The 22,343-nt window shown below is 46.7% G+C and overlaps 1 protein-coding gene across 3 annotated transcripts; it reads left to right on the top strand.

Moving 5' to 3' along the window:
* Window positions 1-195: 195 nt before the first annotated feature.
* LOC114018439 (killer cell lectin-like receptor subfamily G member 1) lies at window positions 196-18,132 on the top strand. Of its 3 annotated transcripts, none has more exons than XM_043522705.1 (5): window positions 201-813; window positions 8,446-8,550; window positions 9,406-9,557; window positions 11,549-11,652; window positions 14,746-15,313. In XM_043522705.1, the coding sequence occupies exons 1-5, from the start codon at window positions 462-464 to the stop codon at window positions 14,855-14,857; spliced, it is 825 nt and encodes a 274-aa protein (XP_043378640.1). In that variant the 5' UTR covers window positions 201-461; the 3' UTR covers window positions 14,858-15,313. The 3 variants fall into 3 exon arrangements, with proteins under 3 accessions (XP_037768698.1, XP_043378640.1, XP_027673874.2); XM_027818073.3 differs by lacking the exon at window positions 201-813 and adding an exon at window positions 1,323-2,872 and having other exon boundaries at window positions 14,746-18,132; XM_037912770.2 differs by lacking the exon at window positions 11,549-11,652 and having other exon boundaries at window positions 196-813.
* Window positions 18,133-22,343: the final 4,211 nt, after the last annotated feature.

The following is a 22,343-nucleotide window of genomic DNA, read 5'->3' as shown; positions in this document are numbered from 1 at the left end:
AATTAATGGTGACGATTCCAGAGCAAGAACGACGCTGTCTCCCCTTATTCGTCCAATGGGCTGGGAGAACGACCACGGAGGCCCCGCCTACGACTTCATCTCTTCCAATGAATAGTGGAATTAAAAAATTGGCACTTGAGAAGACCCAATGAGCGATGAGAGTCACAGAAGGAGGACCCACCCCGCAAAATGCTCTCTCCCAATGGCGGCGCAGGGCTGGTTACCGAACATTGCCGCACCCCGTCCGCCTCCCGAGGCTGGCTCACGAGACCGTCACGCGCTCCTCGCCCATCATCTGATTTTCCCACCACCGCCACCCCCCACGCACTGGGAGAAGGCGGGCGCGGTGCCTGCTGGGAGTTGTAGTCCTGAGAACCCGATGCTCGCTGGGCGGCTCTCTAGCCCGAGCGCGGGGAGGCGGGGCCGGGCGCGGGGGGGGAGCTGGTGGAAGCCCCCGGGCCATGGCAGGCCCCGCCCCCCTGGTTTCCCTGCCCGGGGGTCGTAGCCCGGGCGCTGCGGCGGGGTCCCCGGGGCCATGGCAGCCGCGGGCGGGGGTGGGCGAGGGAAGCAACCGGCCGCCGCGGCGGGGTCCGCTAAGCGCTGCGACCCCGCGGTTCCTAGGGGACGTGGGCTCGCGTCTCGCCTCTGCGCCTGGCCGTGCGGTGGGGGCCGGAGCTCACCCCGGTGACTCCTCAGGGCTGCACCTGAAAGCCAGGGGGAGCCGCTGGGAACCTCTCCTAGCCGAGCTTCGGGATCCGCCCTGGCTGCCCACAGGCCTCTGCATGGAGACCAAGCTCTTGGGCGTGACCCAGGGTTAGTCAACAGGCCGACCCTGGGCCAAATCCGGAGCGCTGGACGCTTTGTAATGGACTGCAAGGTCCTGTCATTCACTTACGGTGATCATTATTGTGGTGTGAAAACGTTTCTCTGGAGTCTGGACCTCGACTATGCCTTGACCAAGAAATTTGGACCTTCACAAAAAATAGTTGATTACTCCTGGATAAAGACCTCAGTGGCGTATGACCAGCCTCCCTGAGGGATCACCCCTATCTCTGCCTTACTGCCCCGGCTGTAGTCCCGGGGGCACTCCAGCGGATCCCCCTAGTTAGGAAAGGGGGGTGGCTGGCAGGGTGCTCTCTCTGTGAGGGCTCGGCGTCTCTGGGATCTCCTCCCCCTCTTGGTCTGAAATAGTCAGAATCTGATTATTTTCTAGGCACGCTACAAACGACACCTGTTTGATAAGGTTTTTGGAGAGGGCTGAGGGTATGTGTCTTAGACCGTGAAGGGGAAGAAAGGAGCTTCTGTAGGTGGCTGGTAAGCTTCTGCTGACGTGATCATTTTAATGTTGCTGAGGTTTGAATTGTATTAATGAGTGTTAAGGCACCAAGGGACTTGGATAGGCATCTTTATATTTATTTATAAATTTAAGTAAATTATATCTACACTAATGGCTCACAGATACACCTCTCCACTGTTTCCTGTCTTAGCTAAAATCTAGGCTGGTCTGACATCTTCTCATGGACTTTCAGCCATCAGCTGAAGCTCAACATGGCCAAAACAAAGCTCTTAATCTTTTCCCTCAAGCCTCTATCCTCCCTTTTTCACTCACGATGGATTACGCCACCCATCCTCTTTGTCACTCAGACCTGTAACTGGGTGTCACCTTGGACTTGGTCCTCTGTCTAAATCAGCGGTTCTCAACCTGCAGGCTGCATGCGGCCCAATTAGGACACAGCTGCGGCCCAGTTCAGCTGTGTGCTAAAGGCCGTGGGTTCCCATCTGCTGTGCTGTGTGGTGGGCTGTTGGCTGCCACTGGCCCCGCAGAGTGGAGCTTGGGGTCCGAACAGCTGGCTGCCGCCTGGTCCCCCACACAGCATATGTGGCTCATAATGATAAATAGGTTGAGAACCACTGGTCTAGATACTCACATCCAAGCTGTATCTACTGCTTGCTGGTTCTTCCTGAATAATGTCTTTAAGATCCACTGTATAGATAAACTTCACCTTATCTCATGTCTCAACTACAAGTTCCTCCTCTCTGGTCTTGAGAAACCACTTTTTGTTCCACTTACCTTCATTCAAAGCATTGCTGTAAAAATCATTTACTTGTTTTGTCACTTTGACCATTTCCTCCTTCTCTGCATCCCTCCACTCTCTTCCCCCATCTCTACCGCATCAAACACTATTTGTCTTCCCTTTAAAAGGCCTTCATGGATGAGTTTCACTTTTATCTGTCATCTCATATACACTTTTGAGATGTGACTGTTGCCTCTATTCTGCCACTGATTCCAGCTTTCATTGCCCATTTGCTGAAATTGTCAATTTTCCAAGAACAACTTTGCACTTTCTACCATGCTGCCCCTTATGCCTGGAAAGAGCTCTCTGTAAAAGCCTGCAAAGCCGCCACCTTATCCTCCTCAAATCTCCTCTTAAAACTCATCTTGGCTGTGTTGCCTCCAAAGTGCTTGGCAATGATTAGGCAGTTGATGTACTTGTGACTACTGCTTATTACACCGATCATAATAATCTGTTTCCTGGTACTCCCTCTGTTTTGTATCAGTGTATTTGCTCTTGCCTCCATTTAAGCTACCCCTTCCTTGAATTCATTTATTGCACACAGCTAGAGGTGGAGGCTGCCAGATTGCGTGTTTTTTTATTTAAATGCAGCCTCAGGTTTCCTGTTTTGCCTTATTCTGAGCTCTTTCGCGCAACAGCCTGATTCAAACTGCTTGCCATACGCACTCCTCATCTTGGCATGGAGGTAAGCAGGGCAGAAACCTCTGTGGCTGAAATGAGTGAAGAAATAATCTATACTTCTGTACGCTTTTCACGGACACCGCCAGTCTGTGCCAACGACGTCGTGACAAAGAGAGGTAAGCAAGCCAAATTAAATTGGTGAATCCCAGAGCAAAGGTCTGTCATATGGTATCTACAGGAGCTATGGCAGAAATGTTTAGAGCTGGCCATTGATTTTGGGTGTCCAGCTTGAGACATCTTGGGTTTGATTTTTAAAAGTGCTGAGCGCTCACAACTATCGGAAATCAGCGGTAGCTGAAAGAGCACAGCATCTCTGAAAGTAAGGCCCCTAATAGGATTCTCAGGTTGGGCACCTGAAATCTGTAGCTTGCTTGAGCTTCACTGCATGACAATAGACTGGAGAATTTAAGCCTATGTAGATTAATAAAGATGAAGGTACAGATAAATTATTGGCATATATGAATCATACATGAGTAAGGGAAAAGATCTTTTAGATCATCCTGTCTGTCTTCCAAGGGCGAGTGCAAGATTGTTCCATGTGGCGTATTATATTTTTTCAGTGTTTTCTTCAGTCTAGTTTTAAAAGTCCTGTTGTGACAGAGCTTCCATCTCTTCTCCTAAGAGACCATTCCACAGCTCACCACATCTCACTATCAGGAAGATTTTCCTGGGATTCATCTTATATTTTTCCTTCTATAGCTTCCTCTCCCCTCTTGCAGTTTACACCCTTCAGATATTTGCAGGCTCTTATGAAGTCCCCACCTTAGTTGTGATTTAGTTAAGATTGATTTTTAGCTCTCTTAATTTCTCGTTATAATTGTTTCCTTCCAATCCCCTGATCATTTTTGTTCTTCTCTGAACTCCCCCCAGTTTGCTAATGTCTAATAATGAGTTGCCCACACTGAATGTAATATTCCAGATAGGATCTCATCAGAACTGTGTAGAGCGAGGCTATTGCTTCACTGTCTCAAGAAGAGATCATAGAATCATACAATATCAGGGTTGGAAGGAACCTCAGGAGGTCATCAAGTTCAACGTCCTGCTTAAAGCAGGACCAATCCCCAACTAAATCATCCCAGCCAGGGCTTGGTCAAGCCTGACCTTAAAAACTTCGAAGGAAGGAGATTCCACCACCTCCCTAGGTAACGCATTCCAGTGTTTCACCACCCTCCTAGTGAAAAAGTTTTTCCTAATATCCAACCTAAACCTCCCCCACTGCAACTTGAGACCATTACTCCTCATTCTGTCATCTGCTACCACTGAGAACAGTCTAGAGCCATCCTCTTTGGAACCCCCTTTCAGGTAGTTGAAAGCAGCTATCAAATCCCCCCTCATTCTTCTCTTCCGCAGACTAAATAATCCCAGTCCCCTCAGCCTCTCCTCATAAGTCATGTGTTCCAGTCCCCGAATCATTTTTGTTGCCCTCCACTGGACGTTTTCCAATTTTTCCACATCCTTCTTGTAGTGTGGGGCCCAAAACTGGACACAGTACTCCAGATGAGGCCTCACCAATGTCCAATAGAGGGGAACGATCATGTCCCTCGATCTGCTGGCAGTGCCCCTACTTATACATCCCAAAATGCCATTGACCTTCTTGGCAACAACGGCACACTGTTGACTCATCCATCTTCTCATCCACAGTAACCCCTAGGTCCTTTTCTGCAGAACTGCTGCCTAGCCATTCAGTCCCTAGTCTGTAGCGGTGCATGGGATTCTTCCGTTCTAAGTGCAGGACTCTGCACTTGTCCTTGTTGAACCTCATCAGATTTCTTTGTTCCAATCCTCTAATTTGTCTAGGTCCCTCTGTATCCTATCCCTACCCTCCAGCATATCTACCTCTCCTCCCAGTTTAGTGTCATCTGTAAACTTGCTGAGGGTGCAATCCACGCCATCCTCCAGATCATTTATGAAGATACTGAACTAAACCGGCCCCAGGACCGACCCTTGAGGCACTCCACTTGATAGCGGCTGCCAACTAGACAGTATTAATGGAGCCATTGATCACTACCCGTTGAGCCCGACAATCTAGCCAGTTTTCTATCCACCTTATCGTCCATTCATCCAGCCCATACTTCTTTAACTTGCTGGCAAGAATACTGTGAGAGACCGTGTCAAAAGCTTTGCTAAAGTCAAGGAACAACACGTCCACTGCTTTCCCCTCATCCACAGAGCCAGTTAGCCACAGATGCTTCTGTGTATGCAGCTAAAACACACATTCCTGGTGCCTGTGTCTGTTGATGCCACATGCCTAGATATTGATCTGTTTGAACAAAGCTGCTCTAGGAAACTTCAAATATCCACCTGCCAGTGAAGTCTCACTTAGTTGGTAGGAAACCTCCTTGATTTTGGCTGTTTTCTGGCTGTGTTTTAAGTCCAGTACATGGGAGATGGGCATTGTACTGTGTATATTTCAGTTATATGTTTGCAGTCTCTCTTTTCTTTCAAAATCTCCCTTTTCACATTGTCCCCTGCTGAGCCAAAACCAGAGGAACAGAAAAGGGGAAGCTTCTCTTCAAACCCATATCCCTCTGCCTCCCCAGGAAACCGCATCTGGTCACTGTCCACCTCATTTCTCCAAATGAAGTATCTTTCTCTGGGCTGAAGCAAGGCTATTACTACCTCTTATTGGGTCACATCTTGTTATTCCCTGGGGAGCAATGCAGTTCATCACAGTCAACTCTCCAAGAGCTTTGTCCAGTTCTTGTTTAAATGTCCCGTCTGTAAAAAGGTTCCCCCCTCTTCCTATGGGGAGACTCTTCTCTAGTTTCACAGGTTCCTCGCTGTTAGGAAATATTTCGTGATTATTCAGTGTGAGATTTCCACCTCTTGTTCAGTTTCATCTCATCGTGGTTTTTTCCCTTTCCCCACACAAAGCCTCTCTCCTCATGTGATACCATAACAGCTGAGATCAGCAGAGGCCCTCAGGCCTACGGCAACTTGGTTCAACAGGGCAGAAATACAGGCACTGAATTCTTACTGAAGGACCCTCAACTCTGGAGTTTTCTTTCCTCCTTAGTTGGATGGATCGTGCCAAGACTCAGATTCAGCCAGTATGCACCAGTGCGGCATACCAACACTGCTTGTATGCTGCTACCTTATTCTCCAAAATTCAAGTTTTCGTGTGTTTTTAAAAGTCTCTATCTGTAATGGTTGGTTGGGGAGATACACTCAGCTCCTGTTTTCAAGGCTAATGGATGCAGTGATCTCTATCTGTGTTTCCAGAATCTGAAACAATAACTCTGTGTGGTGTGAACTGCCCTATTTATCTCAGTGGGAGCCAAGCCAGATACACAAGGATAACAATGTTGACATTTCAAGTATTAATTATTTCATTGCTCACCTGTTGAAGTCCCGAGGAGGTGGGCATGCACAAACCTGCCCACAACAGAAAGCATGGGCAGTGCGTGAATCGCTGGTTGGGGGAGACTAGCCGACAGCCCTGCCCCTTCTGCCCAGGGCCTTGCCCCTTCTGCTGGAACCCAGAGTCCTCCCACTGTGGCTGCTGGCCCCTGCCCCAGGCTAGCGCCCCCAGCCCTGGAGGGAGGGAGGGCAGTGTCACCACAGGTCCCCCAGCCCTGAAGCACCAGGAGGGAGGGAGGGCGATGCCACCGCAGAGTGGGAAGCAGCAGGGGGTTTGGGGGTGGAGCATGGGTGGGCCACGCCTGTCCCTCTCCCAGCCGGATACCCGCTGCCCATGGCTAAAGGCCCTTTCCCCAGGCTAAGGAGAGGAGCCACCGAACCCAGGGCTCAAATAATTGTGGGTGACGACAAAAGAAATCAGCTCACTGTGAGCATGTAGGAAAGGAGAGGGATGATCCTATTATGAAGGTCTGTGCAATCTACTGTGAGTGATTGATTGGCCTTGGGAGAATACTGTCACTTTCCCCAGTCAAGAAGGGGCCAAACCTAAGGAGCCTAGTAGAGCCCAAGGGAGCATCTGACCCCCCCCCCCTCCAAAGGAGAGCCAAGCTCAAGAAGCCCAGTGGTGTAATGTGCCTCACTTAGGAGAAACCAAACCCGCAGAGCCCATGGGTGTCTTTGCACCCCAGCGAGGGGGAACCAAGCCCAAGGATCAAGCATGATCACATTTTGAACATCTATACAATTGACTGTGAGTGAAGTCTTGTGGCTGAATCTTGGAAGGGTACCAGAGCATTTATTTTGGTTTGTTTCCATCTGCCTCCTGGATCCTGAGTGTGCTGACCTTGATAGTCTGGTTCAAGGCCTTTTAGCTTCCCCAACTTTTGGGGAAGAGGCAAGATTAGGAAAGTGTATGTGAGTTCAAGGGATATTGATAACTTATTGGGACTAACTGATTAAGGCAGATGAACTTATAGTGATACATTTATTTCTGATTTGTGATTCTTTCATTGTACATGTGCCAAGAGCCCAGTGAGAGGGACATTTAAAAGTCAAAATAATAACATAGCCAGCATAGCTACAGTTTGGGGAAGATGTAACCAAGTAACAGTACCCATCACGCTTTTATTTTCGTCTTGCCTCATTCATATTGTGCTGAAATTAGTTTTTCATGGCAGCAGGAACTTTGGTTTTGTGGGAAAGATGCAACGTCTGGACTGGGAAGTTGAGAGAGGAGGGTCCGGGACACACTCTGTTTTTGAGAAGGGGGGAGAGAGGGAGGGACTGAAAAGTTTGGACAGGCGACCTCTCAGAACTGTGAAACCAGAATTCAGTGTTAAATATGAGCAGAGATTTATCTCCTGTTCGAGCTATTTTCTGTTTATAATCAATGTGTGCAAAAGATTATGTGATGGATATGGAGCTCTCCCTTCCCTCCTAACATCAGGCTTTGCAGGATTTCTCAGGCCCTCAGACTGAGTCCAATATCTTGAAGCGCTCAACAGCCACACTGTGCTAGTAAAACTATAATAATAATAACGAATTGTTATCCAAAGGTCTCCTAGGCATTGTACAGAGATGAACGAAGACATGATCAATGCCAGAGGAAGGGAGTAACTTTTCCATCTGAAACTCCAGGAAGAATTCTAGAGAGGCAGAATGTAGTTATATGATTAGGAACCTGGGCAGGATGCTGAGATTAAAACTACCTACTCAGGCAGAAGGTACCAGGGCATCTTTAAATCAACATGTGGAGAAGGTCTTATTTTTACATTGTATATGAAAAGTAGCAGCTCCAGCAGCACAAAATCATTCTTCAGCACCATAGTGGAACATTGGAGTCAGTAACGATTCTTCAGGAACAGCGCTTCTTGTTGAGTCACATGCACCATCCCCGTGCACACAGCGCCCTAGCTGGACTCTGAGCTTTGGGGTCAGTTCTGTTTCAGAGGGAAGGTGCTCCCTTACCAGGAGTGCTCCCTGCTGCAAAATATCCCATAGCGCTGTACAGGGCTGTTGAGTTCAGTGTTGTGGAATTACTGATGCCTGGGTTTTGCAGATGTAGGTAGCCATTTCTGGGTATGGATATATTATTAAAGGAACTATAGGGAGATGTAAGCAGTGCGTCCATTTTGGGGTATAAAATCTATAGCCTTCTCTGTAGCCATAAGCTGTTTGGGACAGGAATGCTGTAATTGTTGGACCCATTTATAAATTGTCCAGTACTGTGTGTGTACAAGCCTAAAAATTACAACTATTAATGGGGATGATTAGTCAGGTAGGTGTATACACCATACATTTACCATGGTTCCTGTTTTCTCTCTTCCAGCTCCCTGGCGCTGGTCATCTGGCCTGTGCAGCTTGGCTGTAGGTGCTGGGATACTGAGCACCCTCATGGTGATTGCAGTGGTAGTATGCACGGTTTGGAGAATTGGTGAGTGACCAAAGAGACATTGATGTGAACTACCTGAGATCACAAGATGGGAGATCTGTTCTCAATTCACCTAAGCAGAGAAGGCAAGATTCTGATTACCATTATACTATGGCAAGTCGGGAGTAACGCCACTGGAGATACTCTAGCTTCCTGTAAAGGAAGCTTTACTTCCAGTAAAGGAAAGCAGAAGCTTGCCTGCAGCTTACTGAGGTCACCCGCTATGGAGACCCCAGAGGATCTATCCTAGGCCTTGTTTCCTAGTTAAAGGAAGAACAATGAAATTTAATAAATTTTTTTTTCAGAACAATGAGTCTTAAGACAATGAATTGAGAAATAAAAGTATTGCTGGTGTGACATTCTGCAGGTAGCATGCACAAGAAGGTGCTAAACTCCATATGCATATGCTGCAAGCTGCTATAAGCTGTAGTCACACCTATTCCACTTCTCATCCTGTGAAACGATCACACCCACAGTATGTCGTGACCTTTTCCCCTGCGTTTCAACCACACGCAGTGCCTGTCTTGGTTTCAGAGGGCTAAATTCTGCTCTCACAGGACTAAGTAACTGCAGCCACTGAAGTCTGTGGAGTTATCCCAGTGTCAGAGTGGTGCAAATTACACAAAGGGCCTGTGATTCCATTGCCTTGTATAGTCATTTATACTTTTATCCCTGACTCTCAGGTCCCTGCCTTAATTACAGTCCAACATTTCCACATGGCTGTCGTGTTCTACCCAAGGTGGCTACATTTCCGCAAGTGGATGTACAATCCCGGCATGTATCCAGGCTATAAAATGCCCTAAAATTCTTCAGAGTGAATAGAAATAGAGAAAAGTCATTATTACGATTCCTTTGCAGAGAGCTCCTATCCTGGATGCCCTCACCAGTGGTTGGGTTACAGGAGCAGCTGTTACTACTTCTCCAAGATAAAAAAGGATTGGAATTCCAGCCAGGCATCCTGTTCTGCAGAAGGATCACATCTCCTGATGATCAGTGATGCCAAGAAAATGGTAAAAGTCTGTCAGTATCTTTACATGAGGCTCTTTTGTTGTCTTGCAAATGCTTCTGTGATTTGCCCCCAGTGCATGCTATCATGCTGACACCAATTTACTATAAAGGAGAGAAAAAAACCTTGATTATAACAATGTTTCACAGGAGGCTGACATTTTCAGTCTACATCCAAGAGGCTCCCATGGGGAGGTTATGATCAGCAGTCAGAGAAGGATGTTGCATGGGAGCCTTTTTGCATCCTCTGGCCCGTGTCTCTTCTCCCCCGCCCCCGCCAATAGTTTCCACTGATATGAGTTAGCTTAGCTCAGCCAGTGTAAGCAACTGAACGCAATTGTGTGGGTGATACTGGGAGCCATCTGTAAGGTCTTTCACCTTCAGGTGCCAGGTAGGGGGCACAAAACTGATGACCATGAGAGAGTTTCAGGCACCCGGCAAACTAGGCAAAGCTAGTTGGGACTCTTGCTTAAGCAAATCCTGACCACAGTCCTTGCTGCTGGGAGCCGTCGTCAACCCCTGTACGACACATTTTTCTACTGCCAGAAAACCTCCCTGACCCCTCGGCTGAAAGTTCCCCACCCACTTCTCAGTTCCTGGGGCCTCCCTTGATATCTCCTGTCATGAGTTCCACATACACTGGATTTTCCTTCTACAAATCACCCCTGTACTCCAGCCACGTGCTACTGCGTTCCTTATGCTGCACAGGTTGTGACCCATAGGCTCCCTTTTGCTGAAAACATTCTTTGATTTCCTGGAGATGTTTCCCAATCTGGCCTATCTCCACATGGCCAGAAGCCCTCCCTGGTGCCTCCAAGCTTCCATTCCTCAGGCATCTCTATGGCTCCTCCTAGTCCCTTGCCTCACAAAGACACTTCATTGCTGGAAGATGTCAGCTTTGCTGTTTGCTTCTTTGCATCACCATTCCTGGCAGCAGGAGGCATGGTATATTTATTATGATTTAGGTAGAAACCCAGTGGGGCAAATTCATTCTGAGTGATTTCCTCAACTTTTGTGGATTTATTCCAAGGTGGAATTTATTGTGTACAATTATTCTTTGTATGAACAATGAACACAAGCTCAAAGTCAGACAAATGGAAATGAAAGCCTGTAGGGCAAGGGTGGGCACACTATGGCCCGGGGGCCGCCTCCGGCCCTCCAGACGTTTTAATCTGGCCCTCAAGTGCCCGATGGAGAGTGAGGTCCGGGGCTTGCCCTCTCCGGCACTTCAGCTGGGAAGTGGGATCAGGGGCTTGCCCCACTCTGCGCGGCTCCCAGAAGTAGTGGGATGTCCTTCCTCCGGTTCCTACGCATAGGAGCAGCCAAGGGGCTCTGCACGCTGCCCCCGCAGCTTCTTAAGGTTAAGGTCCTTTCAGTTTTTACTGAAAAATTCCCAAGTTTTACAAAAGTTATTATTCAGCTTTTATTGATTTTTTTCATCCAATTTTTGGCCACTCAAGTACATGAAAATACTGATTATCTTAAGAAAATCCAGTGCATTCTATTAGTTGTGTTTATGTTAATAATAAGTTAGTCTAAGTGTAAATGTGAGGCTGTTGGTCAACGTAAAGCAATGTGGTAGAAGATACGCACACGCATGCACATGTGTACATATAGTCACAAACTGTTAATGTACAGTTCATTAAATAAACCACAACATTAAACTGCTTTTACTTTCAATACTCTTACTTTTCTCTGTTACTTTTTTTTCTGTCCTCCTGTCCCCCCCATATTAACCAGGATATTTACGCAGAAAACTGTTAAGTTTAATTTTTTGCACTGATTTTCACACATTTTAGAATTTTTGTAATAAACAGAGAGAAATTCCCAGGAAATTTAAAACAAAATAATCACTGAAAATAAAGATTCTTGAGAATAGTTAGGCTCAGCTGGTATATTTTGCTCCCTGACATTTGATTGCTCTGTTTGCCTATCAGGACTTGAATTTTCAAGTTGATTTTGATTAGTTCCTTTGTCCTTCCCCACTCCCTTCTAGGACCTGTTCTTGGGAATGCACCTAGATTCCCACTGGATTGGTCTGAGGAAGAACAAAGACACTGGCTGGACCTGGGAAGATGGCTCAAAACTCAACAATACAAAGTGAGTTTTTGATTTCACTTTTTTAAAAAAAAAACAGCAGCACTCGGAAGAGCTAGATCCTCAGGTACTAACAGTGTTTATCAGTCCTTACCCAGGCAAACCTACTGAGGTACAGGTACAGTACCATAGCTATGCTGGCATAACCCCACAGCGCAGATGCACCCAACACTGAGGGAAGCGTTTATTCTGTCAATGTAGGAACACCATATTCCTGAGGGACGCACAGGCGCTGACTTTCTTCTTTCCGGATGGGTGCTTCATCCCTGCTCCACCCCGAGGCCCTGCCTCTACTCCACCCCTTTCCTCAAGCCCCCACTCTCACTCTGCCTGTTCCCGCTCCTGTTCCGCCACTTCTCGCGAGCATGCCCTGCCTCGCTCCACCTCTTCTCACCCCCCTCTCCGCTCCCTCCCCCCAGTGCCCGCCGCCGAGCGACTGGTGGGTACTGAGCACCCACTTTTTTTTTTCTATGGGTGCTGCAACCTGGAGCACCCACAGATTCAGTGCTTGTGGCTAGGTGGACAGAAGCATTCTTCCGTTGACCTAGCTGCATCTACACCAGATGTTAGGTCAGCATAGCTATAGCGCTCAGGGGTTATGGATTTTTTTAATCTCTGAGTGCTGTAGGTATGTTGACCTAAATTCTAAGTTTAGACCAGATCTTACGCACTGTCAGATTCTGCTCTACCGCCATCAGCATGACTCCAAGGCCATTGAGCCTTTTTCTCTACTACTCTGACCCAAGACCCTCTTAATGCCAACTGGCAAAGGGGTGCAGAGGAGCTACAGGGAACTCCTGGGTCTGGTCTTTTCATTCTAGTTCACCAAAGAATGTCATGTGAGGTCTCAAATAAAAGCCAACGTCACACTGGTCATCTATATAATTGTGAAGCACGTGTACGAATGTTATGTAAGGAGTTATGTAAATATACTAAAAATCAAGTTCTTATAGACTTTGTCTAGGGACTGGTCACTGGCAATAACAGGTTTTCTGACAGACAAGAAATGTTTATCTATATGGCTGTTTACATGTTAATTAATTATTGTGTGGTTCACAATGGGTTTCCTCTTATCAGTCTAAACTGCATGTTAATCATAGGATTGGAAGGGACCTCGAGAGATCATGAAGGATTGTAAAACATGACAAAGAAAAATAACAGGAAGAAGCACACAGTGGAGTAGGGGGAGAGAACACTATCTTGAGGTGCACATCAAAGGTTTACTCTTCTGTATTTGGGAGACAAGACAACACCATGTTATCCTTCACCTAGGAAGTAAATAGATAGCATATTTGCTTCATGAAAGAGGGGTCTCGTTCTCAGCTAGGCTTAGTTGAAAACACTGGAGAGAACTGTGGGTGAGACACTCTTGGTTAAAGAAGCTTATAACTTGTTAGTTAAGTTTTGTCTCTAGAAAGTGTGTTATGATTTTCTTTTGTATGTAACCATTTGTTTCCAATAGTCATACTCACTGTCACTTGTATCACTGTGCTTTGATCATAAATTTATTCTTGTTTTCACTCTTAACACCACAGCACTGAGATATATTTAAGCAAAATGCTGGTCCTGAGTTGAATCTGACAAGCTGCTGCGTACTATTCCTTTGGGAACAGCAGGCCTGGTAATTCCGTGAGTGTCTAGTATATTGGGGCTGGACACTTCAGGGAAGGCTCAGAGGACTTGGGGACTGTTACTAACCTGTAGAGCAAGAGTGAGGCCTGAATGGTGTGCTTGTGTTACCACAGGCTGGTGGTTTCAGAGAGCTAATCCACAGCAGGCACAGGCAAGACTGCCTCAAGCTAATGGCAGGTGGTGGTGGTGAGGTACCTCACAGCCCTGGGTATTCCTGGGGAGCGTCACAGCCACTTTGCACAGTATGATGTCATTTATACCTATGAAAAGTAGCTATAAAAATCTTACAGCTCTGAAGCTGATGTTAACTGCAGCTCTGTAAATCAAGAATTATTCTACTGAAATGAATAGAGTTACACTGGTTACAGTCTAGAGTCCCACTGCTGTTAAACTGGTTTAAGTCAGATCGGAATCAAGCCCTACTTTTCTGATTTGGGAGCATTTCACACCCACTTTGCACTGGTGCAAGTGGCACAAAAAGTTCAAGGCAGTGAGGAATTAGGCCTGGTCTAAGCTTAAAATTTAGGTTGACATAGCTGTGTCAAAAAATCCACACCCCCCCCCCCCCCCCCCGAGCATCGTAGCTTTGCTGACCTAAGCCCCGCTGCCGGTAGGGCAACAGAAGAATGCTTCCATTGACCTAGCTGCTGTCACTCGGGGAGATGGTGTTCCTACACTGGCATAGCTACGACTATAGTCTCCATAGTGTAGACCTGACATAGGCCCTTTGGCGTTAGTAAAGTTATTCTGGATTTACACCAGCGTAAACCAGCATTTGAGCCTTCATTTTTACTCATTCAGTTGCCTGAATAAGGACCTCAGGATTTGGCCCTGGGACTTTATTATAATGGCAGAACACTTTCCCTCTCTCTAGCACCTTCTCAGAGCACTCCAAGTAATGAGCTAGCCTGACACCCACTCTGTGGGGGAGCTCAGCGTTGGTATTCCTATTTTGCAGATAAGGAAGGTGAGGCCCAGAGAAGCAAGCCAACATGCACAGGGTCACGCAGTGTGTCACTGACAGAAGTAGGATGAGGCCCTCATGACTCCCCATCCTATGCTATACTACTTGACCAGTTTCCCTTTGGAATTCCAACTTCCATATTCTAAAGAACGCCTGGAAGGAAATGGTCTCTCGCTGAGGCTCCCAGCTTTGCCACTCTCATCCTGACCCAGATGGCTCCTGGCATGAACGCACACACCGTTCAAGTTGCTAAAGTTAATTCACTTCACCGTGTCCTTGTCTAGTACTGGCATGGGTATCATGATGATAATGGGCCAGGGGGGTTATTCTATATATGCAGTCTCTATTAGTGTTCGTTTTGGATTCAGTGACAGCTGCCCCTTCTGTGGCTGTTCCTGTCACCTCCCCCTGACAAGTCAGAAAACTCTTTATGGTTGCCTTTTAGTGATGACTCTTACTATTTCTCCTCAGTCTATGTTCTCTGTGTCTCTCTTTTGCAGGGTCATCTCTAACAGCCCCGTGCAGCACTGTGGCGTCCTGTCGCAGGGTACCCTCCAGGCCTCCAGTTGTGAAGTTCATTGCCCGTGGATCTGTGAGAAATCCCCCAAGTAACAACCTCCTGCGCTTTCCCACAGAATAGTCTTTACTCACACCCAGCCAATGGATCCAGACCGCAGCAGCGCATCCAGACATGCCTAATCCTTGTTCCCAGTGGGGCCAGGCTGGTGATGCTCCTAGGAGGTTTGTGTCACCATTGCCCTCTGTTGAAATGAGTCAGAATTGCACAGCCATGTAGGAGACTGAAATCTGATTCATGGACTCTCAGTTCCCTGGGGCTGGAGCTCTGAGGGTGAGTTCTGTGCAGAAAACCTAGATCCATTTTCAGTCCTCATCTTTCAAGGCTGGAAGCATTGCAGAGACCTGCTGACGTTATCTTTGTTGTGTTACGAATTATACCTAATTGGTCACGCACACAAACTGCTGCGAATTATACCTGATAGGACACGCACAAGAACTGCTACGAATTATACCCGATAGGTCACGCACAGTTCGAGTCTAGGCTGAGGCACACGAACAAAGTCCACAACTGCAGAGTTCCCAAAGATACTAAGTTTATTACGCTCGAGCGTGGTGCCCCCCTGCTAATCAGGAGGGGACCCCGAATGCAGGTTATACAGAGATTATATACCTTTTAGCAAAGCATGTTGCCCTCATGCATCGGAAACCTTAGCCAATAGACAGACCCTTCCCTTATCTACCACCTATCCCTGCTAAGTGCATCCCCCGTGGTAAACCATTACTTCAGTTACACAACATGGTCCTAAAGCAATGCACCAGTAGCCTTTCTTATCAGGATGGGAGGCTCGCATCAAGGCCAGGAGGCCGGGAGTTAGGAACAGACAAAGAACAGAAACCGGGAGTCGAGACAGGCTGGAAACAAGGGGGGGGGGGGGTTTAAAGGAATGCAGTATCTAAGGAACGCTCCTCCTGGTGCATGATGTGTTTGCTTTTAGACAATGGTGGGCCCCAAACCAAAATGAAGTCACATATGCTAACTTTTCCTTAACAGTTGCCGTGGAAAGTTTTGAGTGTGATTCCGAGTCTTAGTTTTTCTCACTCTGCCCCAGTGCGTAGGTCATTAGTGTGACAGGCTGGGCCCAGTGACCCCTTAGGGTTACACTTCTGTGTTGCTGATCAGATGACAGACTTTATTTTCAGTCCAGGTTTCTCATTTCTTTGGCACCAGGAATGCTGCAGAAACTGGGCCTTCTGCCCCTACTGAATTGTTCTCTACTTGCTGTACAGTAAACTAGCTTCCATTGCACTCCCAAAATCTGTGTCTCATTTGTGCCCAAGACTAGGAGTGCTGTGAAAGGAACAGAGGAAGGTGAAATGAGAATGTGTCAACCCAGAAATAAAAGTAAACTTCTAACTCCAATATTTGAGGCGATGCGTCAGAGGGGGCATGCAGGATCAAGTGCCCCTGCAGTAGCTGCCCGGGAGGGGAGCGGGGCAGGGCCAGAGCTGTAGCAGAAGGGGCTGGACTAGAGCCTCTTCCGGTGATGCTGGGATGTTGCCCGGTGCAGCACAGCAGCTCCTGGAAGAGTGCCTAGCTGCAGCGGTGTTGGGCTGCTCCCCACCCAGGCTTGGCTTCCGGGGACAGCAGCCGAGTGAGCTGGAGCCCCCCAGCCGTGAGCATATTCGACCACTGTCCCCGGAAGCCAAGCCCGGGGAAGGAAGCGAGCAGGGAGCACGGGGGCCCCTGGCTGGGGGAGGGGAGGAAAAACTTGGGGAGGTCACGTGTCCTCCCCTTTAGCTTGTGCCCCCTAGTGTGGGGAGGCACTAATCTATGTCCAATAGTGTAATGACCCAGCTAGTCTGTGTCTGTATCACCACTGTCCTCTTTTGGAGCAAATCAGAACTGTTCAGCAATGGATGAGATTTGGAAGGATTTGACTTTTATCGGTAAATGTTGGTAAACGTTGATTTCACTGTACACACAAACTGATGAAAAAAATATTTCCATTGATAATCAAAATTTATAGAGAGGCAAAGTAAGCTAAATGCTACTTGAGAACTTATTAGAGTTTGATTTACGGTTATTTACTTTGTGTATTTTGACTTGTGATGTTGACAATTTGTGTTTTAATGGTTATACAGCTTTAACTTTTTGAATTTCAACATCTACTGTCATTAAATATTGCCTGACTCCTCCATAATTTGCCACAACTATAACATTTAAATAGATAAAAGTTTAAAATAATATTTAACATCAATATTAGCCATTGAAATTGTAAAAGAATAAAAATCAAATTCTGCCAGGCCTAATTACAGGCCTCCTTTAGCTTGAGTGGTTCAGGCCTGTACTTCTGGGATAGTTATTTAATAATCGCATGTATTATGGTAGTGCCTTGGGACCAACTACAAATGGGCCCCCATTATGCTCACCGCTGGACAAACACAGAGTAATAGATGGTCCCGGCCCTGATGAGCTTACAGTCTAAGTGGGCAAGACAGAAACAGGGCAGAGAAGGAATAGAACACACAAGCAGAGCGAGCAGTGGGGTGGCAGCAAATGGCATGGTAGTGCCATGATTTTTTTTTGAGTGATGTGGGGTGTTGCTTGGGAGGGGATCACTTACATGGAAAAAGAAGGGGAGACATGGCAGCACTTGAGTATTTCTGGAATGCTGTGGAACAGCATTACTGATGGGCACAACTTGGAGGGGGGGTGCCCCACCCCCCTTGGCTGGCTCTGAGCAGAGACTCAGCAGCAGCTGTCATTTCCCCTCTTGGCCATGCCCAAGACAGCATAGCAGAGTGGCCCTCCGGCGGGAGACCCATCACTTGCACAGGAGGTAATGCAGTGGGGACCTGGGCTTGGCACACCCTATTTGCCTAGTGGAAGGGACATGCTGCGTCTGGGCACCCGTGCCAGGGCAAGGCATAGCCTGGAGAGCAAGGGGGAGGTACCATGCAGTTCCCTGGGCCCTCAGCACCTCTGCTTCCCAACATCCAGGCTGCAGTCCTCCTCCCCTCTGCTGCCTCGCCTGGAGCAGGGAACTTGGGGAAGTGCCAGGGCCTTCCCCCCCACACACCCACAGTGCCAGAACACTGGCAGGGGCTCCCCTGTTGGGTGGGGATGCGAGTGCTCCTCCGCTGCTGTCTGGGTGTGGCCAGGAGGGAGGTGGTGGTTGCTGGGTTTGCTCAGAGCCAGCCAGAGAAGAAGAGGCCTAGGCCCCACTTTGTTGCACCCCTATCCCTCCCTCCCCTATGGTCAGGGCCGCTGGCACCCCCTTCTTCCTCCCAAGATGTGGGGTGGAGCTGTTATGCTCCTGTACCAGATGTTGGCTGGCTACAGAGCTTGGTTATACACACCAGATGTGTTTATCATAAAATCTTTTAAAACTCTGCCAGGTATAGCTGAGGGCAAGTCTTCACTACCAAAGTAAGTCGACCTAAGTTACTGTGGTGGCTATACGCCGACGTAATTAAATTGCTTTTGAACATCCACACTACATTCCTTGTGTTGGTGGTGCAAATCCTCACCAGGAGTGCTTGCACTGATTTATCTGTCATTGTGGGGCACTGTGGGACTGCTTCTAAAAGGCAGCAATAGTCAATGTAAGCAATGCAGCATGTACACGGACACTGCGTCCACCTAACTACATCGACCTAAGCGCTTCACCTCTCGTGGAGGTGGAATTATTAAGTCGGCGTAGGGAGCAAGTTACATCAGTTGGAGCTACATTTTACGTAGTTAGGTCAGCGTAAGCTGCCTTACATCAACCTAACTCTGTACTGGAGACCAGGCCTGAGGTTCGTCTAACAACGGTGTGTTGCACACAGTGCCAGCTAGTGGCTGAACAGTATAATACAGTTTGGCCTTCCATTACATCTCCCCCCTTTAAGTTCTACATTCCTACCATTTACAATATTTACACTATCATGGTCTCTTTGAGGTTCAGTACAGGTAAGTCTATTAAGTGTCTCTGAAGCGTACAGGTTTTCTAGTTACATGACCCAAATGTGTAACAACTTGATCATCTGGCTATCCATTAGTTGCAACAACTGGCTGTGGTCAGTTTGGAATCCTTGAGTCGTCATCGTCTTCTGCATCTGCCATCTGTACCATTTGTTCTGTTCATCGTTCTTTCTGAGGAACAAACTTTAGATGTCAGTGGTTGCTTTTGAACTCTCTACTGTTGGTCTTGATCACATATGTTCTGGGTGCTGGATTCTTTTTCTTTATAACAGCTGGAGATGTCCATCCTTTTTCTCGATCCAATTTGACATGAACATGGTCACCAGGTTCTAGACCTGGCAGTTCTCTAACTGAGTGATGTCTGTTGTAAAAGTGTTCATAAGCTTGTTGAGCCTTTTTACCCAACTTACCTACTGTCTTCATGTCTGGCCACTTTGGAAATAGATTCTTTACCAAAGCTGAACCAGTAGTTCTGAGTTGTCTTCCCATCAGGAGTTGTGCTGGACTATATCCAGTAGTTGTAATGGTGTAACTCAGAAGAGCAAGAAATGGATCTTTCTGCTGTAGGATTTTTTTGGCTGTCTGTACAGCTCTCTCAGCCCCTCCAGTCGCTTATGGGTAATCCGGTCTGCTAGTAATATGATCAGAATCAATCATAATTAGTTTGAAATGACTAAAATTCTACTGCAATGAATTGTGGCCCATTGTCTGTCACTAGTTGCTCTGGAATATTGATGTAAGAAAAGGTGTACTTCAGTTTCTCGATAACATAATGACATGTAATATCTTTCAAGTACATTATTTCTATATACCTGGCAACCAGGTAATGAAGTCTTGAGATATACCAGGGCACAATCCTGAGACATAGTTCAGTCATGATTTCAGGGTATGTTCACAACAACATATAATGTTGCTATGTGTATTTTGCCATGATATTACTGATCAGCAAGTTGAGTTCTTAAATGATATCTCACAAGGCATACCTTGTACAGACATTTTTACAATAGTGTGTGAACATGGGGGTATATTGTGTCACATTTCCTCCCTTACAAAGCTGTAGTAGGGTCAGCCATTGGCTGCCCTGGAGGCTGCAGGTCAGGACCCTCTTTCCTGGCTAGGGCATCTGCCACCATGTTTTCTTTTCTCTTTATATGTACAATATCCATATCAAATCATTGGAGTATGAAACTCCAATGTAGAAGCCTGGAATTTGAGCTTTTAGTTTTGTTTAACCAGATTAATGGCGAATGATCCATTAAACCTTGAACTTTCTATTAAAAAGATAGGGCCTTAATTGCTTTACTGCCCAAACTATTTCATAACATTCTTTCTATGACATAATAATTTTGTTCAGTAGGTACCAATTTTTTTCTTAAGAAAGCAATGGAGTGTTTTTTGTTGTTTTCCCCTCTCGGCATCAGTACAATGCCTAGACCAATGTCTGATGCATCTGTATACATTTCAAACATTTTGTCAGAATCTGGACTAGCTAGAACAGGCTTTTCAGAGAAGATTTTATTACCTTATCAAAATCCTCTTGACATGCCTTTGTCCATACAACGTTGTTAGGCTTTGTGGTTTTTGTTTTTTATAGATCTGTGCTTGCAGGTACAATGTCACTGAACCCATACACAAACCTTCTGTAACTGTTTACCACACCTATGAAAAATTGGACCTGTTTTTTGATTTGGGATACAGGTCACTTTACAAAATGGTTTCAACTTTCAAGGGATCAGGGGATATTTGACCTCCCCCTGCCCAGTGTCCCAGATAAGGAACTCTGGCTGCTTCAGTTTTGAACTTGAAGGCTCTTATAGTTAGGCCTGCCACTTTGAGCTCTGACAGCACAATTTTTAAGTGTCTTTTTTGTGATTAGCCCAGGCGTTGCTAAACACTGCGATGTCGTCAGCATACACCCTTGTAAAGCTCTGCAAACCATTTAGCACTTGGTTGACCAGCCTCTGAAATGCAGCTCCTGCATTAATTAACCCAAATAATAATATTGGGAACTCGTACCATCCCCTCTCAGTGCTGAAAGCAGATTTTTTTCTGGGTACCTTATCTAAAGGAATTTGCCAATAACCTGTAGTTAAATCAAAAGAGCTGAGATATTTAGCTCTGCTTAAAATGTCCAGCATATCATCAATTCTATGGGATACACATCTGGCACTGTGACAGTATTGAGTTTTCTGTAATTAACACACAACATTACAGCGTTGTCTGTCTTAGGGACCAAGACCACAGATGACACCCACGAGCTGTCAGATTCTTTAATTACTTCCAGATCTTACATGCTTTGTATAGCTGTATGAATTTGTTCCTGCACCTTGCCAGTGTCCCTGTAGGGTCTGCTGGGAGGTGGCTGTGATCCTTTCTGTAATGAGTCAGCAAGTGTGTCTTCCCTGACTTGTTAGAAAACACTTCTGTGTGTTCTTCCAGCACAAACAACACCTCTGCCCTTTCAACTGGTGTTTAATGCACTGCAGGTATCAATGCTTTCCAGAGAAGTCAGTTTTTGGCCTTCAGCCATTAAATCAATGAGGTGGTGTGCCTCAGTTTTCTCTTCTACACAGAAGATCATATTTACCATGGCTTTCCTGTTGTGATAGGCTTTGTCTGTTTACATGTAGTAGCTGTGGGACAACATTACCATGAAGCTTTTTAACATGATATGTATCTTCATTTACCTCTATCACCTCAAACGGTCCTTCCCAAGAATTTTGCATTGTGTATTTTTTCACAGGGCTTAATACCAATACCAAGTCTCTTATTTCAGTAGAATGCTTACAAGTATGTTTATCAGACCACGCCTTTCGTTTGGACTGACTGTCTTTCAGGTTAGTTTGAACAGCATCCCTCATGTCTTTTAACTCTTTTCGTAACCTGCAGGTCTCCTGCAATAATTCCTCACATCATTCTGTATTCCTGGCCAGTAGAAATTTTTCTTTTACCTTCATGGGTTCTCTGTGCCCCAGGTGACCAGTAAAAGGACAGTCATGTGCTAGCAACATTAATTCCCCATGGTACTGGGCAGGCACAACCAACTGCTTATAGGGCTGCCCCGGGCTTTTGTTTTTTCCCATAGGAGCCTCCCTGTACAATCCCCCATCTTCTTCAAAAACCTCCCCCCCACCCTTTTCCTTTCCTGGGGCTTCCTTTAGGACACACTCTCTTATGCTCTCTAGAGTGGGGTGTGCCCCTTATTCAACTGCAAAACACTAGTAACTGACAACACAGCTGTTCACCCTTAGCCCCATGGGCATGCTGCTTTTCTCTGCATTGCAGGAGCCAGCCTCAGCCCCTCCCATACACGGCAACACACTGTTTCCTTCTGTTGTAGAGGAGTTAGAGTAACCTCTCCTTTCCCCCTTCCAGTTTCTGAGACTTTATCACTCCCCTCTGGGATCCCAGCACAATATTTCTAGAGCCCTTCACGGACTGCACGGATACAAAAATTTGGATCTGCATCTGACCTGCATCCAAGAGAATAAACTTGTATCTGACCTGTGATCCACACTCCGTTTTTTTTCTATATTTGCATCTGCATTGCACCTACACTCTATCTCTCTGTGCCTCTCTCAGGAGGAGCATCTGTGTGCGTGAGTATGTTCT

The sequence above is a fragment of the Chelonia mydas genome, chromosome 1, assembly GCF_015237465.2.
Source record: "Chelonia mydas isolate rCheMyd1 chromosome 1, rCheMyd1.pri.v2, whole genome shotgun sequence".
NCBI classification, from domain to species: domain Eukaryota; kingdom Metazoa; phylum Chordata; order Testudines; family Cheloniidae; genus Chelonia; species Chelonia mydas.
This window is presented reverse-complemented; position numbering and strand designations above follow the sequence as displayed.

Bases quoted from the DNA above. Each gene is read 5' to 3' on its own strand.
- LOC114018439 (XM_043522705.1), top strand. From the start codon at position 462: ATGGCAGGCCCCGCCCCCCTGGTTTCCCTGCCCGGGGGTCGTAGCCCG. The intron at 814-8,445 runs GTTAGTCAACAG...TCTCTCTTCCAG, and splicing joins GCTCTTGGGCGTGACCCAGG to CTCCCTGGCGCTGGTCATCT. The intron at 8,551-9,405 runs GTGAGTGACCAA...ATTCCTTTGCAG, and splicing joins ATGCACGGTTTGGAGAATTG to AGAGCTCCTATCCTGGATGC.